The 17,359-nt window shown below is 46.3% G+C and overlaps 1 protein-coding gene across 3 annotated transcripts in view; it reads left to right on the top strand.

Annotated features, from left to right (window-relative positions):
* Positions 1-17,359, top strand: part of LOC148513755 (uncharacterized) — a 34,795-nt gene that overhangs the window by 5,823 nt on the left and 11,613 nt on the right. For all 3 annotated transcript variants that reach the window (XM_088481405.1, XM_088481406.1, XM_088481404.1), the window contains exons 4-5: positions 4,178-4,400; positions 7,065-7,187. In XM_088481405.1, coding sequence (XP_088337531.1) covers positions 4,178-4,400; positions 7,065-7,187 — 346 coding nt within the window. The remainder of the gene's footprint in view (positions 1-4,177; positions 4,401-7,064; positions 7,188-17,359) is intronic.

The following is a 17,359-nucleotide window of genomic DNA, read 5'->3' as shown; positions in this document are numbered from 1 at the left end:
TTAATTGGACTCATTTGTAGCTCCTCTTCTTCCTCTTCCAACTCATGGCCGCCCCTATCTCCTCCCTGGCCGACTCCCCCTCCATCTGGCCACCTCCCCAAGCACCTTCAGTCAATTCCTTTTTTATTTAACACACACAGCCAGGGCCGGATTAATGGGGGAGGCGACAGGGGTGATCGTCCCTGGGCCCCCACACGTTAAGGGCCCCCACACCTATTGGGGTTAAAGTGGACCGGATGAGACAGAACCAGTTCCGCCTTCTCTGGCCAACCTAACCCCGGCGCCGCAGGGAGGCTTCATTTGCCAGACGCCCGCTGAGATTGTAATCAACTGGCGCCCGGCTCCCTCCCCGCAGCGGCAGCTGGAGTCGGAAGACGGAGCTCACTCCTGAGCCCCGACATCCGGCTCACGCAGTGCTCTATGGGAGAGACGTCATGATGTCTCTCCCATAGTGCAGAGGAGCAACCGAGCGGATTGCAGCGGTCGCGGGGCTTAGCTTAAGGTAAGTATGAGCTTTATATATATATTTTTCTTTATTGCAAGCTGCTTACTGAGAGCATTACTTGGGGGGAGCACATTACTACTGGGGCATTATTCGTGGTGGGGGGAGGCATTACTACAGGGTGCATTACTCGAGGGGGAGGCATTACTACTGGGGCATTATTCGTGGGGGTGAGGCATTACTACAGGGGCCACTACTTGGGGGGGAGGCATTACTACTGGGGCATTACTCTGGGAGGGGGGAAGCATTAATACTGGGGGCATTATTACTGGGGAGGGGGCATTACTCGGTGGGGGAGGCATTACTACTGGGGCATTAATCAGGGGGCTCTACTACAGAGGGAGCATTAGTATTGGGGGCACTAATAGAGGGGCCTTACTACAGGGGGCATAACTATTGGGGGCACAACTACAGGGGTATTACTACTGGGGATTTATACAGGGGGCATTACTATTGGGCACATGTAGGGGCATTACTACTGGGGGCACAACTACAGGGATATTACTACTGGGGGCATTTATACAGAGGGCATTACTACAGGGGGCACTACTAATGGGAGCATTGCATAGGGGGCACTACTACTTGGTGCACTGCGTACGGAGCACTACCACTGTGGGCACTGACACTACTGGGGGCTCTGTATAAGGTCCCCATTGCGCAAACCCCGAGTTAGGGGCCCCCACAGACCTTAATCCGGTCCTGCGCACAGCTATCTGCCCCATAATATCTGATAGTAGCCCAGATCAAAGCCACCAATTCCCATCCCAGGTGTTACCAGCACATATTGAGTACCCTTGATGGTGAGTTCAGCTCCCGGCACAGGGTACAGTACATAAATGCATCTCCCTGTTGCTGATATTTAATGCATATACAGCACTCTTCCGATACCTTCAGTTGGTGATCTACACTGCCGGATCCAGGCTTGTGCACGGCTGTTCTGATAGACAAATTCTGCTACAGGTGCAGCTTCACCAACGCTCCCCTACATCTAGAGCTGGTGAGTTATACTGCATAATTATTGTGTATCATCACTGCAACCATTGTACACGCACTGTATTTGGCAGTGACACCTAGATAACAGTGGTAAAACGAGATCGCTACCAGGGATGCAGAGAGCCTCCCCTGTCATACTCCTGAGATTTGATATAAAAATGATTAGAATAATACAAAGAAGATATTTATAATTTATAAACATCTTCTTTGTTTATTGTAATCATTTTTATAGATAACACTCACCAGCTTTGTGGAGCTCCCCGGGACTGCAGGGAGACGAGAGATGAGGCAGCAACAGCTCAGCCTCACTTTAGTATAGTCAGACACTGCCTGCAGAGCTGGGGGCGGGGCCACACCACGGGCAGTAAGCTGCACAGAAACAGAACTAATAGAGGCATGGTTCTGTATATGGGGGGGGCGTGCCTTGAGCACCTTGGGTGTGTCATGTGACCAGAAAGTGCACGGCAGTGTTTAGAGATCGGAGCTCAGTCAGCAAGCAGCATGAGAAGACACAGTGATGATGCAGGTAGGAGAATCAATGGACACTGAAGCTTAGTGTAGTGAGGGGTGAGTTACAGTGAGTATGTGTTGAGACAAGCTCCCAGCACTCACACCCATCTCCATGTGTTCCTCCCCAGCCATTGACCTCACCGCACGTCACTGATACTGATCGGTACCCCTACATCAACATATGGGACAAATAAGATTTGTCATGCCCCTTGCCCATGAGGCCACGCCCCTTTTTAAGGTGTGCATCTTATGTCTCTATTTGAAAAATTAGGGGGGCACCAACCAGGGGCTGGCTGGCAACTTTTAGTCTGAAGGGCAAGTACAGGGCACAGGCACAGGCACATAAACAATGGCTTATCCTTAAATAGAAATTGCGAGGTCTCGCGTGCAGACCGACCACGAGAGCGTGTCCTAATTAATGGCTCAAATAGGGATGTCAGTTTCAATACATACATTTAAATAAAACATTATAAGAGAGGAAAATAGCATGGTGGCTATTTCTCAGAAACAGACAATATAGGGCCCCATTTAACAACGAAACAGAATACCTTTAGCACTTACTTAAAGAAGTTATGGTCCTTTTTCCGTATCTTACGAACAGCAGTAAGACACATTCCCTAGCCAGTATGTCTCTGCCTCATTTCCCCAGACCCAGTGTGTGTCTCTCACTCATTCCCCTAGACCCAGTGTGTGTCTCTCACTCATTCCCCTAGACCCAGTGTGTGTCTCTCACTCATTCCCCTAGACCCAGTGTGTGTCTCTCATTCATCCCTCCAGACCCAGTGTGTATCTCTCAGCCACACTCCCCCAGACCCAGTGTGCGTCTCCCAGCTCCACACCCCCAGATCCAGTGTGCATCTCTCAGCCCCACTCTCCCAGACCCAGTGCAGAGCCCCCAGTAATGCCCCTTTATGCAGATCCCCCAGTAATGCCCCTCTATGCAGAGCCCCCAGTAATGGCCCTTATACAGAGCCCCCAGTAATGCCCATTATGCAGAGCCCCCAGTAATGTCCTTAGTAATGCCCCTTATGCAGAGCCCCCAGTAATGCCCATTATGCAGAGCCCCAGTAATGTCCTTAGTAGTGCCCCTTATGCAGAGCCCCCAGAAATGCCCCTTATGTTGTGCCCCCCAGTAATGTCCTTAGTAGTGCCCCTTATGTTGTGCCCCCAGTAATGCCCCTTATGTTGTGCCCCCAGTAATCCCCCTTATGCAGAGCCACCAGTAATGCCCCTTTATGCAGAGCCCCCAGTAATGCCCTTAGTAGTGCCCCCAATAATGTCCCTTTTATGCAGAGCCCCCAGTAATGCCCCTTATTTTGTGCCCCCAGTAATGCCCCTTATGCTGTGCACCCTCCCAGTATAGAACACGCCCCACTCACCTGTCTGTGCAGTACTTACCTTTCTTCATGACAGCCGCTGGGCACTGCTCCAGTCCACCCCGTCCTGTGTAGACACTGCTGCTGATTGGATCTAATTAGATCCAGAGCGGCAGGGGCAAGTTTCGCTCGTCGCGAGCGATGCAGGTGACATCATGACACAACCTGCATGCTGCATCACTGGGAACGCTGGCCTCTGAAGTGATCAGAGGCTTTTGATCGCTTCAGAGACCACTGTTGCCAGCCTGTACTGCCCGATTGGAGCTGTGCTCCGATTGTGGCAGGGACGTGGGCCGCATGCGGTCCGTGGGCTGGCTATAGCTGCCCGATCGGAGCTCAGCTCCGATCACGGCAGCGGGCCAACGTAGGGACCGGCCCATCGGGGACCGGCCCGGGGGGCAGATGGCACCCTGCCCCCAGGCCCAGCCCGCTACTGGCACCAATGCTCTTTTTGGTTCAGGGCACCAAAAGTCTAGTTACAGCTCTGCGGGAGGGGTAGCCAGGTCGGCAAGGAGGGCGGCATAAGGGTCGTGATCACGTCATCATGTAGGGGCAGCATGTTTATTTAATCAGAGTCACGATTATTAGTTTTTCTTATAAGCTTTTTTCCGCCTGGTTTTTATTATCATCTATTTCTCAATTAGCCTATGATTATAACTATAATGTCCCTGACACAGATACACACTATATGACTCCAAAAACGCACGTTGCCCTATTCTTTTGAGGCATCATATGTCCATAAATTATCCATTGTAATATCAGGTCTGATCAGGTTTCCTTCCTGCTCTATATACAGGAGGGCTATTACCAGAGCCCAGAGGAGCCGCTGCTGCACCAGACTATTTACGGCCTGCACTATCCTCCCAAAGATGCAGAAAGAATTATGCCTACACGGCCACCGGACAACCTGCGCCCTCCGCCTCCCTCCGGCACTCACTACAGTACAACAAACAGGGAACTCTACAAACAGTGGAACTCAGACCGCCAACCACAATATGGAGAATTGCCAACTCTGGCAGGTACCAAAATTTCATATTTCATCAATCACCTCAAAACAAATAAAAATGGTAATTCATCTAAAAAGTATGTCTTAAGAAAGAGGGCATACATATATCTGTGATCTAGGATTTTTTATATATATTTATTATAACTGCATATATCATATGAAACATGCTCGATCACAAAACATATTTGTTTTATATATATATATATATATATATATATATATATATATATATATATATATATAAATAATTTAATGTGTTGTGAGATGCAGATGTTTTGGTTACCAGGGATTCTGTTAGTTTCATACAAAGAAAAGTGTTCACGACAGGAATAGAAGGCAGCAAAGAGTATTATTTGCATGAATAAAAATATAAATAGCGGTCTATTTACTAAGCAGTGTTAGGAGACAGAGGGCTCTATTTAATAACATTATTTTTCTAAAATAAAGTGAAAAAGGGTGTTTTCACACCCTTTTCACATTATTTCAGTATCACCTATAGTTATTACAGGGCAATTCTAGTAGAATTCGTAAAATTCTACTCCGACACCTAAGTATCACTTATTTTTAGTAAAGCAGATCGCATTTCCCATAACTGTGATAATAACGTCAGCTGGAGGTGGCGTTAACTAGGGTCTCCCCCAGTTACCGGACTCCTGCTCCGCTCTAACGGGGAGAGCAGAGCCGGGAGTCGGTCCCAGTAATCAGCTGTGTGGTCTAAACAGACCGCAAGCTGATTACTGTAAAAAAAAGAAAAAAAAATAGTAAAACAAAAAAAATTCACTTACCTGACTCCAGGGACCGGTGATCGAGCCTCCGGTGATGACTCCACTCCGGTCAGCTGGTCTCCCATAGTGCACTGCTGCCCGGTCATCAGGTGATCGGGCCCCAGTGCAGTATGGGTGATCACCTGACCGAAGGAATGGAGAACATCACCGAAGGCCCGGATGATGCAGGTAAGTGTAATTAAGGGAGAGGGGGGTTGCGGGGGACGGTGCTTAGCGCCGGGGAGGTAGCAGCGGCGACCGGTCGGCGCATGCTTGGGCACATTTTTTGCGAAAATACCGTGCTAAGGCTCCGAAGGGGATTCGCAGGGACAGAGCTTTATCGCAAGCTCTGTCCCTGCAAGGGATTTGTAGTAAATCCCTATGATATTCCCTGAATTCGCAATGCGAATTCAGTCGTTAATATCACACTACAATCTGCATTCAATATGCGGATTGTAGTAAATAGAGCCCAGAGTGAAAAGTGATAAGGATCCAGCCAATTAGCTCCTAACTGCCATCTCACAGGCTGTGTTTGAAAAATGACAGTTGGGAGCTGATTGGCGGGCACCTTATAACTTTTCACTCTGTCTCCTAACACTGCTTAGTAAATAGACCCCTAAAGCTGTTACAGTGATTTTCCTAAATAAATAGTCAGAAATGCTGTCAAAGTGGGTTTAGAACATTGATATGTAATGTCACTAAAAATTACACTGCCAGTCACATGTCACTAATAATTACACTGCCAGACTTTTTTCATTTAAAAAAAAAATGTGGGGCTGATGTGTATATTTGCCAGTATGTACAGTGCGTATCTTCTGATGTGACCACCACTGTGTGTACGACGGGATTGACACTAAAGCTGGGTACACACTTAACAATGGTTTGCCCGATTCCAACGTATCAGAATGCCAAAAATCGTTCAAGTTGTGAAGTGTGTACCCACTATGTCGGGCGGTTTGCGCTCCCACTGGGTCGTCAGCCGCATCGTCAGGTTGGTCTTACATGCAGCTTAACCTGACGATGCAACTGATGACCCCATGAGGTTGGATGCGGCAGGGAGTGAAACATGGAGCGGTCAGGCAACAGATCGTCTAATGCGTACCGGCCGCCCGATATGTCAGACCGTCGGTGAGGGGGTCGTCAGTCACATCGCTGGGTACATACGTCGTTAAGTGTGTACCCAGATTAAGCCGTCATCCCCAGTGCGCCTGGAGCGATATTGCTCTGTTACAGCCCAGTTACGTTTCTTCGATCACAAGTGTAGATGCAATAGAAATGCAACTCCCATGTTAGCACATGCTGTTTTTGTGTATCCACACGTGGAAACACACAAGATACACTCAGTCCCTGTATGTGTAATATATATGATTATATAATGTGTGATGTATGAGATCTGTGTGTGTGCAATAAAATATAACGTAAAATACTAACTGCTCAGTAGCGTAACGTATTATTTAATACACTGTATACAATCCGGGGAAGGACACTACAGTGAGCCCCATATTAAAATTAAAAAGTGACAGGTGATGCAGTTCATCCTCCTGCAGACCCTGTTCTACTCCTCTGAGCATGTTCTGGCTTCACTGGGCATTTGCCAATAAGGTGCAGGCAGTGCTGGAACTGCCACTGTGGTAAGATCTGATTTGCATCTGCTATGGACCCCCACTCATCTCTGGGCCCTGTAGTCACTGCAGACCCTGCAACATAGGTGTTTACTATATTATATTGCTACAGTATATTACTGTGTATGTACATAGATATGGAGAGGCAGGATGAATGTGTGACATTAAGAGAGTACAATGGGTATTCTCAGATAGAGATCACTAAGCAACTCACAGTTTTAATAACAATATAGTAGGTACTTTGTATTCACTTTTAACCACTCAACCACTGGGTCTTACATTTCATCCCAGGCACTCTACTCTTCCCCGGTGATGTGTGTGACATGAGAACCACAACCCAGGACCATTTTGTAGAAAAGAAGATAAAGAGAGTGGAGCCAGTGAGAGCTTCAAGAGATCACCTGACCATTGAAGGTAAAGGAGAGATCAAGATGTAGCTACTAAACATACCTCAAAAGCAGGGGTAGCCAACCCTGGTCATCGTGAGCTACCAACAGTTCACGTTTTCCAGACCACCTAGCAGGTGCACAGGTGTATTCATTACTAACACATTTGAAAAGATCCACAGGTGGAACTAATTATATCACTTGTGATTCTGTGAGGAGACTTGCAAAACATGCACCGTTGGTAGCTCTCGAGGACCAGGGTTGGCTATCACTGCCTCAAAGGTACCATTGATTCACTAACAGTAACAGACGTTGAGGAGGTATGGGTTGTAGACACAGCAAACACCACTGTAAGATATGAATAGCTCCTAATCAAGGATTACATTATTGGGGGTAATAAACAGGTATAGAAAAATGACTGGCATCTGGAAACTGCCATGCTGCAAATGGGTAGCGGTGCAGGATCCTGGAACTGCGTTATATGCAGGTATTAACCATGTCTCTGATATGAGCTATGTAGGCAACTACTATCACCCACCATGTCACTCTACACAGTAAAGAAAAGATGGCCACTGCACATGCTCAGTAGTGACTTTGTCTGCCATCTTGGAACAAGGCATGAAGCCTCCCCGGAAGGACAGAGAGACTGGAGTCGCAGAGTAGTACACTCCTCTTTCAACAAGCCCCTCACTACAAGCTTCTCCATGTTACACAAACATTTAATTTCAGCTTTTCTGTAGAAACCAGTGAAATAAATTGGGTTAAGCACATAAAAAGGCATCGACATATCATGTGACATTAGCTTGGCCTTCTTGGACTATATATTTGCAAAAGTTCCTTTTACTGATAGCATGGACTATAACAACAATCTCTCGACTCATGAACTTGGGACTATGATGCTTTTCACACTTGTGGTTTTTAAATCTTGCAAAGTTCCTTTGCCTGTCTTGGAGTTTCATTCACGCTAATAAGACTTTAGTTTTGGTTTTGGATATCTTGAGGCTCACTGACTGAATGCTTCATTATGCCCCTGGTTTGTCAATATATGACCTTGCAGCAGACCTCCTCTGTGGTTAAACTTCTATGCTGATAGTCTCTGACTCAGGTATATCTTCAGCTGCTGGTATGTCCAGTGAGTGACCCATACTTGCTCTGCATTTCAGCTTCCAACCTTTCTTCAATTTGTGTTGCTTGTTTAAAGACACATCTTGTGACTTAAAAGTTTTCTGGTATTTGGATTCCACAATCTGTAACATTTGCTTTCATGGCAATAGCCTTGCATCATGCACTTTACTGACTTTGAATTCAGCTTGTGTCTTTCCTCTTTTGGTATATGTACGTAGGTCATACTTCCAAAAGTCTTACACTGGGTTTTCTCTTTGACCATGCTTCAATAGTTGTTATGTTCTTTAGGGCAACTGTAGGAGAATGGTTCTTGAGATAAATTGTTGTGGACATGGCTTCCACCCAAAACTTCTTGTCTAGGCCAGCAACCTTTAACATACATCTTGCTCTCATTCTCCACTAGTGTACGGTGTGCTCATTCACTGATGCCATATTGTTCTCAGGAGTATTATGCAATGGTCAATTGATGTTCTTTTCCATATTTTCTTAAGAATTGTTCCACCCTACAGTTGATATTTTCCACCGTTATCAGATATCAGAGTCTTGAGTCTGTAACCTGTTTGATTTTCTAGAAGTCTCTTGTAATCTGCAATCTTTTTCACCGCTTCAGATTTTTTTTTTATGAAGTACATGTCATCCTTGTGAAGTCATCTATCATCAAAAATATCTCTATCTACTGTCATTATCCTGTAACAGTGCTGTGTATCAAGGATGTACAATTGCTGATACAGTATATTGAGCCTATAGCTATGAGGGTCCCTTTTGTCGCATCTCACGAATAGATAATAAATGCTAGCCCATACTTCGGGATTGATGAGACCCAGAACTGAGGTGCGGAGTCTAACATGCCATCAGTATTCACCAGGGACCCCCACAAGTTGGTTTTGACTTAGCTTTGTCCGACACGCAGATCGCGGCCCTCAGACTAGGTTCCCTACTACAGGTGCTGGTGTATTCTGGACTGCAGTGGAGAATGATGAAAGCATTCAAATGTGGTCAACAAGCCAGGTCAGAACCAAACGAACAAGAAGGTACCAGGGATCAGGCAATATCGGGTCAGGAACGTAGCCAAGGTCAGAATCAAAATACCAAGCACAGTACCAGGGAGAAGACGGAGTCAGGACACAAACAAGCCAAGGGTCAGAACAAGCAGATGGAATCACTAGGGCATGAATGCTACAGTGAGGTAGGGAAGGTTGAAGTGGGCGCCTTCTGTGATGTCAATATAAATATATAGTAACACGACTGGATTAGGGGTCCCTCTCCTGGGGTAGATGGACTCCCTCTTCACATGCACAGCAGCCGAAAAAATAGTACACCAGTCTGGGGTCTCGTACTAGCTGGTCGGTACCAGTCTTTAATGTGCAACACAATAGGAAAGCAAAACATAAAAGTAAACGCTAGCCCGTCTGGGCGCTAACTAGACAAGAGTTTCCCTCTCTAAAGAAATAGTGGGGCTTACTGCCTCCACCATCAACACAAGCGTATGCACAAGACTTACTGGTAGTTTTCACCAAGTGTCTCTGAGCCAGCCAGTCTGTTTGCGCTCCCAGGTATGAGACACTAGCTTACAATCAAACACAGCCTATATCAGCCAGTTCCAGGTGCAGACCCTAATGAACCTGCTAACAGGCCAAAACCTGGAGTGGCCTGTGGATGGAGCCCTCCCTCTCCTCACATCCACACCCCCAGGTCCCAAACCAGCTTTTCAAAAAGCCGACACTCAAATCTGCAGACTTTTCTCCTGGGGTTTTTTAGAACACATAGGTCAAAAACCTAGGACAAATGTATCTACCACTGACCACTTTAGTAGTGTTCCTTTCACATACCCCCCCCCTTTGTTTCGACCTGTGGGGCGGAACAACTGAAGCCCCCAAGCAATGAACGCGTGACAACGTGTCTGCATTGGCCAGCTGGCTTCCTGGCCTGTGTTCTACCGAAAATGTAAAGGTTTGTAGCTCCAAGAACCATCTCGTTATTCTTGTGTTACTGTCCTTGTTTTCTGACATCCATTTCAGAGGGGCATGGTCAGTAATCGGTTTGAACTTTCTTCCCACCAAATAGTACCTGAGAGTCTCTAATGCCCATTTTATGGCCAAAGCTTCCTTCTCCACTGTGGCATAGTTTCTCTCATGTATATTCAATTTCCTGCTTAGGTAAAAAATAGGGTGTTCCTCACCCTCTTTGCTTTGGGACAGGACCACTCCGATGCCTACACCAGATGCATCAGTTTGTACCACAAACTCTTTGTCAAAATCAGGGGTCACCAGAACAGGTTGGGTACATAAGGCCATTTTTAATTCTTGGAAAGCTTTCTCCACTTCAGGACCCCATTCCATCATGATTTTTTGTTTGCCCTTGGTAAGGTCAGTAAGTGGAACTGCAATGGTGGCAAAACTGGGTATGAACCTCCTATAGTATCCAGTGATCCCTAAGAAGGCTCACCCCTGCTTCTTATTGAGGGGTCGTGGCCAGTTCTGTCTTGCCTCAATCTTATTGAGCTGTGGTTTTATCAAACCTCTGCCAATGGTGTATCCCAGATATTTTACTTCCTCCATCCCTAGACAACACTTTGTCGGGTTGGCTGTCAAACCTGCCTTAAAGATGAAGTCTAACACTGCTTGTACTCTGGGTAAGTGAGACTGCCAATCTGGACTATGTATGACCACATCATTCAGATAAGCCACAGCATATCGTCTATTGGGTCTTAGAATCCTATCCATCATTCTTTGAAAGGTAGCAGGCACCCCATGTAGCCCAAAGGGTAACATCTTGTAATGATACAACCCTTCTGGTGCAGAAAAAGCTGTTTTTTCTTTAGCATTTTCAGTTACTGGCACTTGCCAATACCCTTTGTTTAGGTCAACAGTGGTTAAATATCTTGCTGTCCCCAGCCTTTCAATTAGTTCATCCACCCTTTGCATCGGGTAGGTATTGAATTTTGAAACACTGTTCAGCTTTACAAAAACGCACACTCCCATCGGGCTTTGAAATCAGCACAATGGGACTTGACCACTCACTATGTGATTCTTCAGTTACCCCCAACTCTAACATTTTTTTTTAATTTCCTTTGACACAGACTCTCTTTGGGCTTCGGGCAACCTATAGGGCTTTAGCTTAACTTTATCCCCCGGATCAGTGACTATGTCATGTTTGATGACCATGGTTTTTCCTGGTAGGTCAGAAAACAGTACCCTATTACTGATCAAAAATCCTTGACCTCCTGCTGTTGACTGGTTGACAGGGTTTTTGCCACTGCCACTTCGGGTACCACGGGTCCTGGGTTTACTGGAGGGGCTTGGACGGCTGACAGTGCTGCTCTATCCTTCCAGGGATTTATCAGGTTCACATGATATATCTGTTCTTGTTTTCTTTTCCCTGGCTGGTAAACTTTATAGTTGACCTGTCCCACTTTTTCTAAGATCTCAAAGGGCCCTTGCCACCTATCCAACAGTTTACTTTCTACGGTGGGAACCAACACCAACACTCTGTCCCCAGGAGCAAAGTTTCTTAACCGTTCATTGCGGTTATATACCCTCTGCTGTGCTAGTTGGGCCTGTTCCAAGTGCTCCTTAACTATTGGCACTACAGCCGCAATTCTCTCTTGCATCTGGGAAACATGTTCAATCACTGTTTTGTAAGGACTGGACTGCCCTTCCCATGTCTCCTTGGTAATGTCTAGCAACCCTCTTGGATGCCTCCCATATAACAAGTCGAAAGGTGAAAATACTGGTGGAGGATTGGGGAACCTCTCTAATGGCCAACAGCAGATAAGGCAACAAATAATCCCAATCTTTACCATCTTTGTCGACTAATTTCCTTAACATATGTTTTAAGGTTTTGTTAAACCTCTCGAGCAAACCATCAGTTTGGGGGTGATAAACCAAGGTCCTTAACTGGTTAATCTTAAACAGGCAGCACAACTCCTTCATAACTTTTGACATGAATGGGGTACCCTGGTCAGTTAGTATCTCTTTAGGTATTCCCAACCTGCTAAAAACATGGACCAGCTCTCTAGCAATGGACTTGGTTGATGTATTGCGTAACAGTATCACTTCTGGGTATCTGGTAGCATAGTCCAGAATTACCAGAATATATTGATGTCCCCGGGCAGACTTCAACAAGGGTCCAACCAAGTCCATAGCTATTCTTTCAAATGGTACCTCTATAATTGGTAGTGGGACTAGAGGACTTTTGAAATGTGGTCTGGGAGCATGATACTGGCATTCAGGGCAGGAGGCGCAAAAGTTTAGATACCTCTTTATGGATACCGGGCCAAAAAAACCTCTGCACGATTCGCTCAGTGGTTTTCTCTACCCCTAGGTGGCCTGCCGTTATATGACCATGGGCCAGATCTAACACCGTTCTCCTGTAAGCTTTGGGGACTATTAATTGTTCCATCATCCCCTCCCCTTTCTTAGTCATCTGATACAACAGATCCTGACATATTACCATGTGAGGATACGTCAAGGGACTATCGGGATCTACGGGTTTACCATTGACCACCTTGACATTCTCCCTGGCTTTCACCAGAGTAGGGTCATTTAACTTCTGTATGGCAAAGACCTCTATTCTGACCTCTAAACCAGGCAGACGATCAACGGGCTCTACAACACTGGGCGAGCCACCATCACGCTCCGCATTCTCTAGTTCGCCAATCATACTAGAAAATGGGAACATCTCTGACTCTGTCACTACATCAGTCACCCTTTCAGACGAGGCAGGGTGATTTACCACTGTGCAAAACCGGCTTTCCCATAACTTCCAGAAGTGAGCAAAGTCTCTTCCCAATATCACATCATACATTAAGCCCGTTACCAAAACCCACAGAGACTACCGCGGTACCACATGGCGTCTCGATGTTCACTACAGCAGTAATATAATACCGAGTATCCCCATGTATGCATGTCACACCAACAGTTTTTCCCTTATGCTTCAAAGGGTTCACCAGCTCAGTTCTCAAAAGTGTAACCAGGCTACCAGAGTCTAACAGAGCCTCTACTCAGTTGCCTTCCACAGTGAGTACACACGTGTTTATCTGTCTCAGCCTGCCAGTCAGCAGTACAGGCTGGCTGTGCAAAGAAAGACCCCCTGCAGTTGACAGAAGCAGTATCACATTGCATGAGCTCAGAGGTAAGGGAACAATTAGCTGCTATATGGCCGCAGCCACCACATCAGAAACATTGAGTCACTTTAATGTCTAGTCTTTTGCGGGGTAGGAACCTTCCTGGCCTGGCAGGCCTGTCTTCAGGTTCCCCACCCTCAGTCTTAGGCACATTCCACCGCCCAGCACCCTTCTCCCCAGGAACAGTCTTACCATTGTTGAGGGGAGTTCGCCGGTGCGCCAACGGGGCTCGGTGGGGAAGACTCATCAGCTCCTCAGCTGCCACGTACCTCTCCACCAGTTCGACTAACTGGTCTGTGTACTTAGGGTCGGCATGGATCACCCACTTGCGCAAGGATGCAGGTAGGGATCGCAGATACCGACCGGTCCATCACGACTCGTTCGACGATTTGTGGTCCTGTCAGCGTCTCGGGCTGTAGCCACTTGGTGGATAGATGGATGAGGTCATTTGTTTTCTATCATTTAACCTTTTTAAACCTATTTACAGGCAGAAACATACATGGATCACAGTGATCTTTGTATGTTTCTGCCAAACTCGCAGATCATAGGCAGGTGAATTTATTTCACAAGTTTTTACAGGAGAGTTGTCCCACCTCATGAGAGTTTAGAAACTCTCTGCTTGGTAAATTCCAGAATCCTATCTTCACTAGTGAAAAGGTTCTCTACTTTAGCTGATGGTGAATTGAAGAGCGTTTGCTAACTCTCCAGTATTTTCCCGTAGCAAAGGAGATCTCTCAACCGTGTTTTACATTAGTAAATTTGCGAGTGGAAAAAATGCCCAAACTCTCCAGAGATTGTTAACTCGACCAGACTCGATTCTTTGTAAATTTACCCCTAAGGGCCTGATTCAGACCCACTCGCGAGCGGCTGTCCGCTCGCAAGTGGGTCGATGTTCTGGACTGAGCATGCGCACGACGGAGGGAGCTCCGTCGTGCGCATGCGCCAGACGCGACGAGCGAAGGAAAGTCCTTCGCTCGTTGTGTCTGATCAAAGGGGGCGTGCTGTCGATGTTGATTGAAAGCACGCCCCCTTTGGTAGGCGTGCCGGGGGCGTGCCTCCCTGACGGGGGCTTTCCCATGGGAACGCCTCCCGTCAGAAGCCGGCCCACTGACATCACTAGTGATGTCAGTGGGAGTGATTTTGGCTCTGATAGAGCCAAAATCACTCCGGAGCTTGCGGTTGAAAACCTCAACCGCAGGCTCCGGCTCGCAGTTTCGATGGTCGCGATGGTCAAGACCATCGTGGCCATCAAACTGCACGCTCGTATAGCCTGTGGGTGGTGACCCACAGCTATACGAGCGTCCAGGAGGACGCTCCATTTTCATGGAGGCCGGCCCTCATTCAGAGTGTGCGCTCTGCTCAGAGCGTACGGCTCTGAATGAGGGCCTAAGTGTTATTCTAGCTGGATTAGTGTGGCCGGTCTGGGTAAAATATGCACGGCAGCACTGAAAGGGTTAACTATCGCGCTGTGGTGCCATATTTGAAATGTATAGGCGCCCATTGTAAATGTGTACTCTGCGCTAGTCGATGATTGTTAATAAGTGTGCTTTTAATGTTTTATATGCCGTGCACTGGACCAGCTGCACTGGGGGAGTGTGGGTAGAGTGTGGCTGCACGCTGGGGGACAGGGAGAGCCAGCTCCCACTGCGACCAGCACTGAAACAGTTAAAGTGGACAGTTTAAAAGCACACTGCACATGGGTTATAATAATGTATTAATATACACATATTTTGCGATAGAGCACTGCATCTTCAATGCATTGGTGTATAAAGCAGAGTCGTATAGTCTGTGACATGTTTGAATATATTTTATATGTGGTTAAATGCACTTCTTGGACATGCCTGTATAAGGCATGACCAGCTTCTGTGACTGCAGGAAATTAGATGCTGGTTGTTATTTCCTAGCAGGAGGTCTGATGAATGGAAAGACCTGTTGTGGTCAGTGCACTCCAGGTGAGACCTGAATGGAAGCTTTCTGTGTGAAGAGAGTCAAATGGCCAAATCGTCCTTTGATATGGCCCTGAGATTGTGTCTTGTGTGTCTGCACTTCTGTGGAAAAAATGTTTGTTTCATGATTTCCTGAATATTGCAGGAAGAGAAAAGCGAATACTACTGCTGGTTATTCTACATTGATAAATTTATCACACAGTGACAAAATATCTAAGGATGAAAGTAAATTACCAGTTCCTGTGGGATATGAGTTGTAATTACATTTGGGATAGATGGTCTGATTGGTTTACAAGACCAACAGTGGGAGGATTGCACCATGTTGTATTATGTTTTATGACTATATATACAGGACCTGTGAGCCTGTGTATTGGTGTTTATCAAAGAGAAGAATTGCTGTAACATCTTGTATGCTGATATTCCCCTTCAATCCGAAGGGACGAGTCTTTTTAAGAGGGGTATTCAATATGAAACGTTAACTTCACTGTCGAAGTTAACATTTCATATCAGAGTTTTTGCCTGTGTTAAAGTATCGGGCGCGCTATCGCTTATACCCGTATTCAATATAAAATTAACAAAAACGGGAAACTCCGTAGTTGGATTTGCGTAAAGTTACGAATTTTTCCTTAAAAAAATTGTAAGACCCCCCTAAAGTAGTAAAAACATGGGGGAACACTATGGGTACCCCCGTTTTAGCCTTTAATTGAAAGTCGGGGATTTAAATAGCCGCAGCAGGTGTTTTTTTCCGACATTGAAGAAGTGATGCAGAAGAGCACTTAGGTTATTTTATTCATTTTTTTAAGTGGTCCCATCAAATTTGGGGTACATGAAAATGGGTACTAGCATATTTTGATGTCCGTAAAGTAAGTTTTTAAAAATTCTGCATTTGTGCACCTGCCGCTATAATTCTATTCTAGAAAACATCTGCCGCATACATGCAGAATAGCCCTGAACCTATTTCCCTATTGTTAAACAATTTTTTCCCATTTTTTTTTTTCACCCCAAATTTTAAATTAATTTTTTGGGGTGTCCCTATTTTTTTTTTAAAACTTTTTTTGACACAGTTCATTTTTAAATGTAATTCCCAGGGGTGCAGGCTATTTTTTTTAAGCCTGCACCCCTAAACCCCAATTCTGCACTTTTTTTCGACACCTATTCAATGGTGAAAAGTTATCCCCGTTTTTTATCAAAGACTTTTCAAAACTGCGATAAGTCTTTGAAACAGAATACGGTGTAAAAGTAAAACCTGCGATAATGACGTCAAAAGTGCGATGTTAACGCAAAAACGATGTTATCGCTCCCATATTGAATACCCCTGTAAGACTTTGAGCAATAAACACCTTTGCCTATTCGATTGCATCTGAATCCTGCGACCAACAGAATTGCGCCAAATAGTATTCCGTTCTCCTACTGTTCTTGGTTGAGCAGAGTGTCTCCGAAGCTCAAGCCCCCTACCAACTACCGTGCAGAGCCTGGTTCATTGCGAGGCATCAGGCAGGAACAGCCGACACCAAGCAGGAGGTGTGGCCGCAGCTATAAGACTCATACGCAGCAGAGCAATTCCAGGCACCGCAGGTAGGAGCCTAAGTGTACCTAAGAAGCAGTTCAAAATACTGATGGTAGGGTTTGGTGGTGGGTGGAGTCAGTGACAGGCGGTCACTGATGGTAAGCGGGAATCCCTGATACCCCAAGTTCCAGTGGGGATCGAATCCCCAACCTATGATCGGGAGTCGGCAAGAGGCCATCCAGTCACAATTCACTAGAGCAGTACTCTTTTTTTTGTATATAATTTTAGTGCTTGGCCTTTTAAATTCGCCTTCAGGATGGTGTGCGAACCCCTAGGGTGAGCCGCGGCCACCTGCACTCACAGTAGCATCAACCCGGCAGGGAGATGCCGGAGGCAAGACACTAGCAGCAAGCACCGGAGACTCCCCACCCTATGCCTGCCACTGATCTGGACCCCAGTGCTGCCAGACCCAGGAAGAAATGCCTGGTATCCAGTAC

This window comes from Taudactylus pleione, unplaced genomic scaffold (assembly GCF_031769625.1).
Source record: "Taudactylus pleione unplaced genomic scaffold, aTauple2 ptg000270l, whole genome shotgun sequence".
Lineage (NCBI taxonomy): Eukaryota > Metazoa > Chordata > Amphibia > Anura > Myobatrachidae > Taudactylus > Taudactylus pleione.
This window is presented reverse-complemented; position numbering and strand designations above follow the sequence as displayed.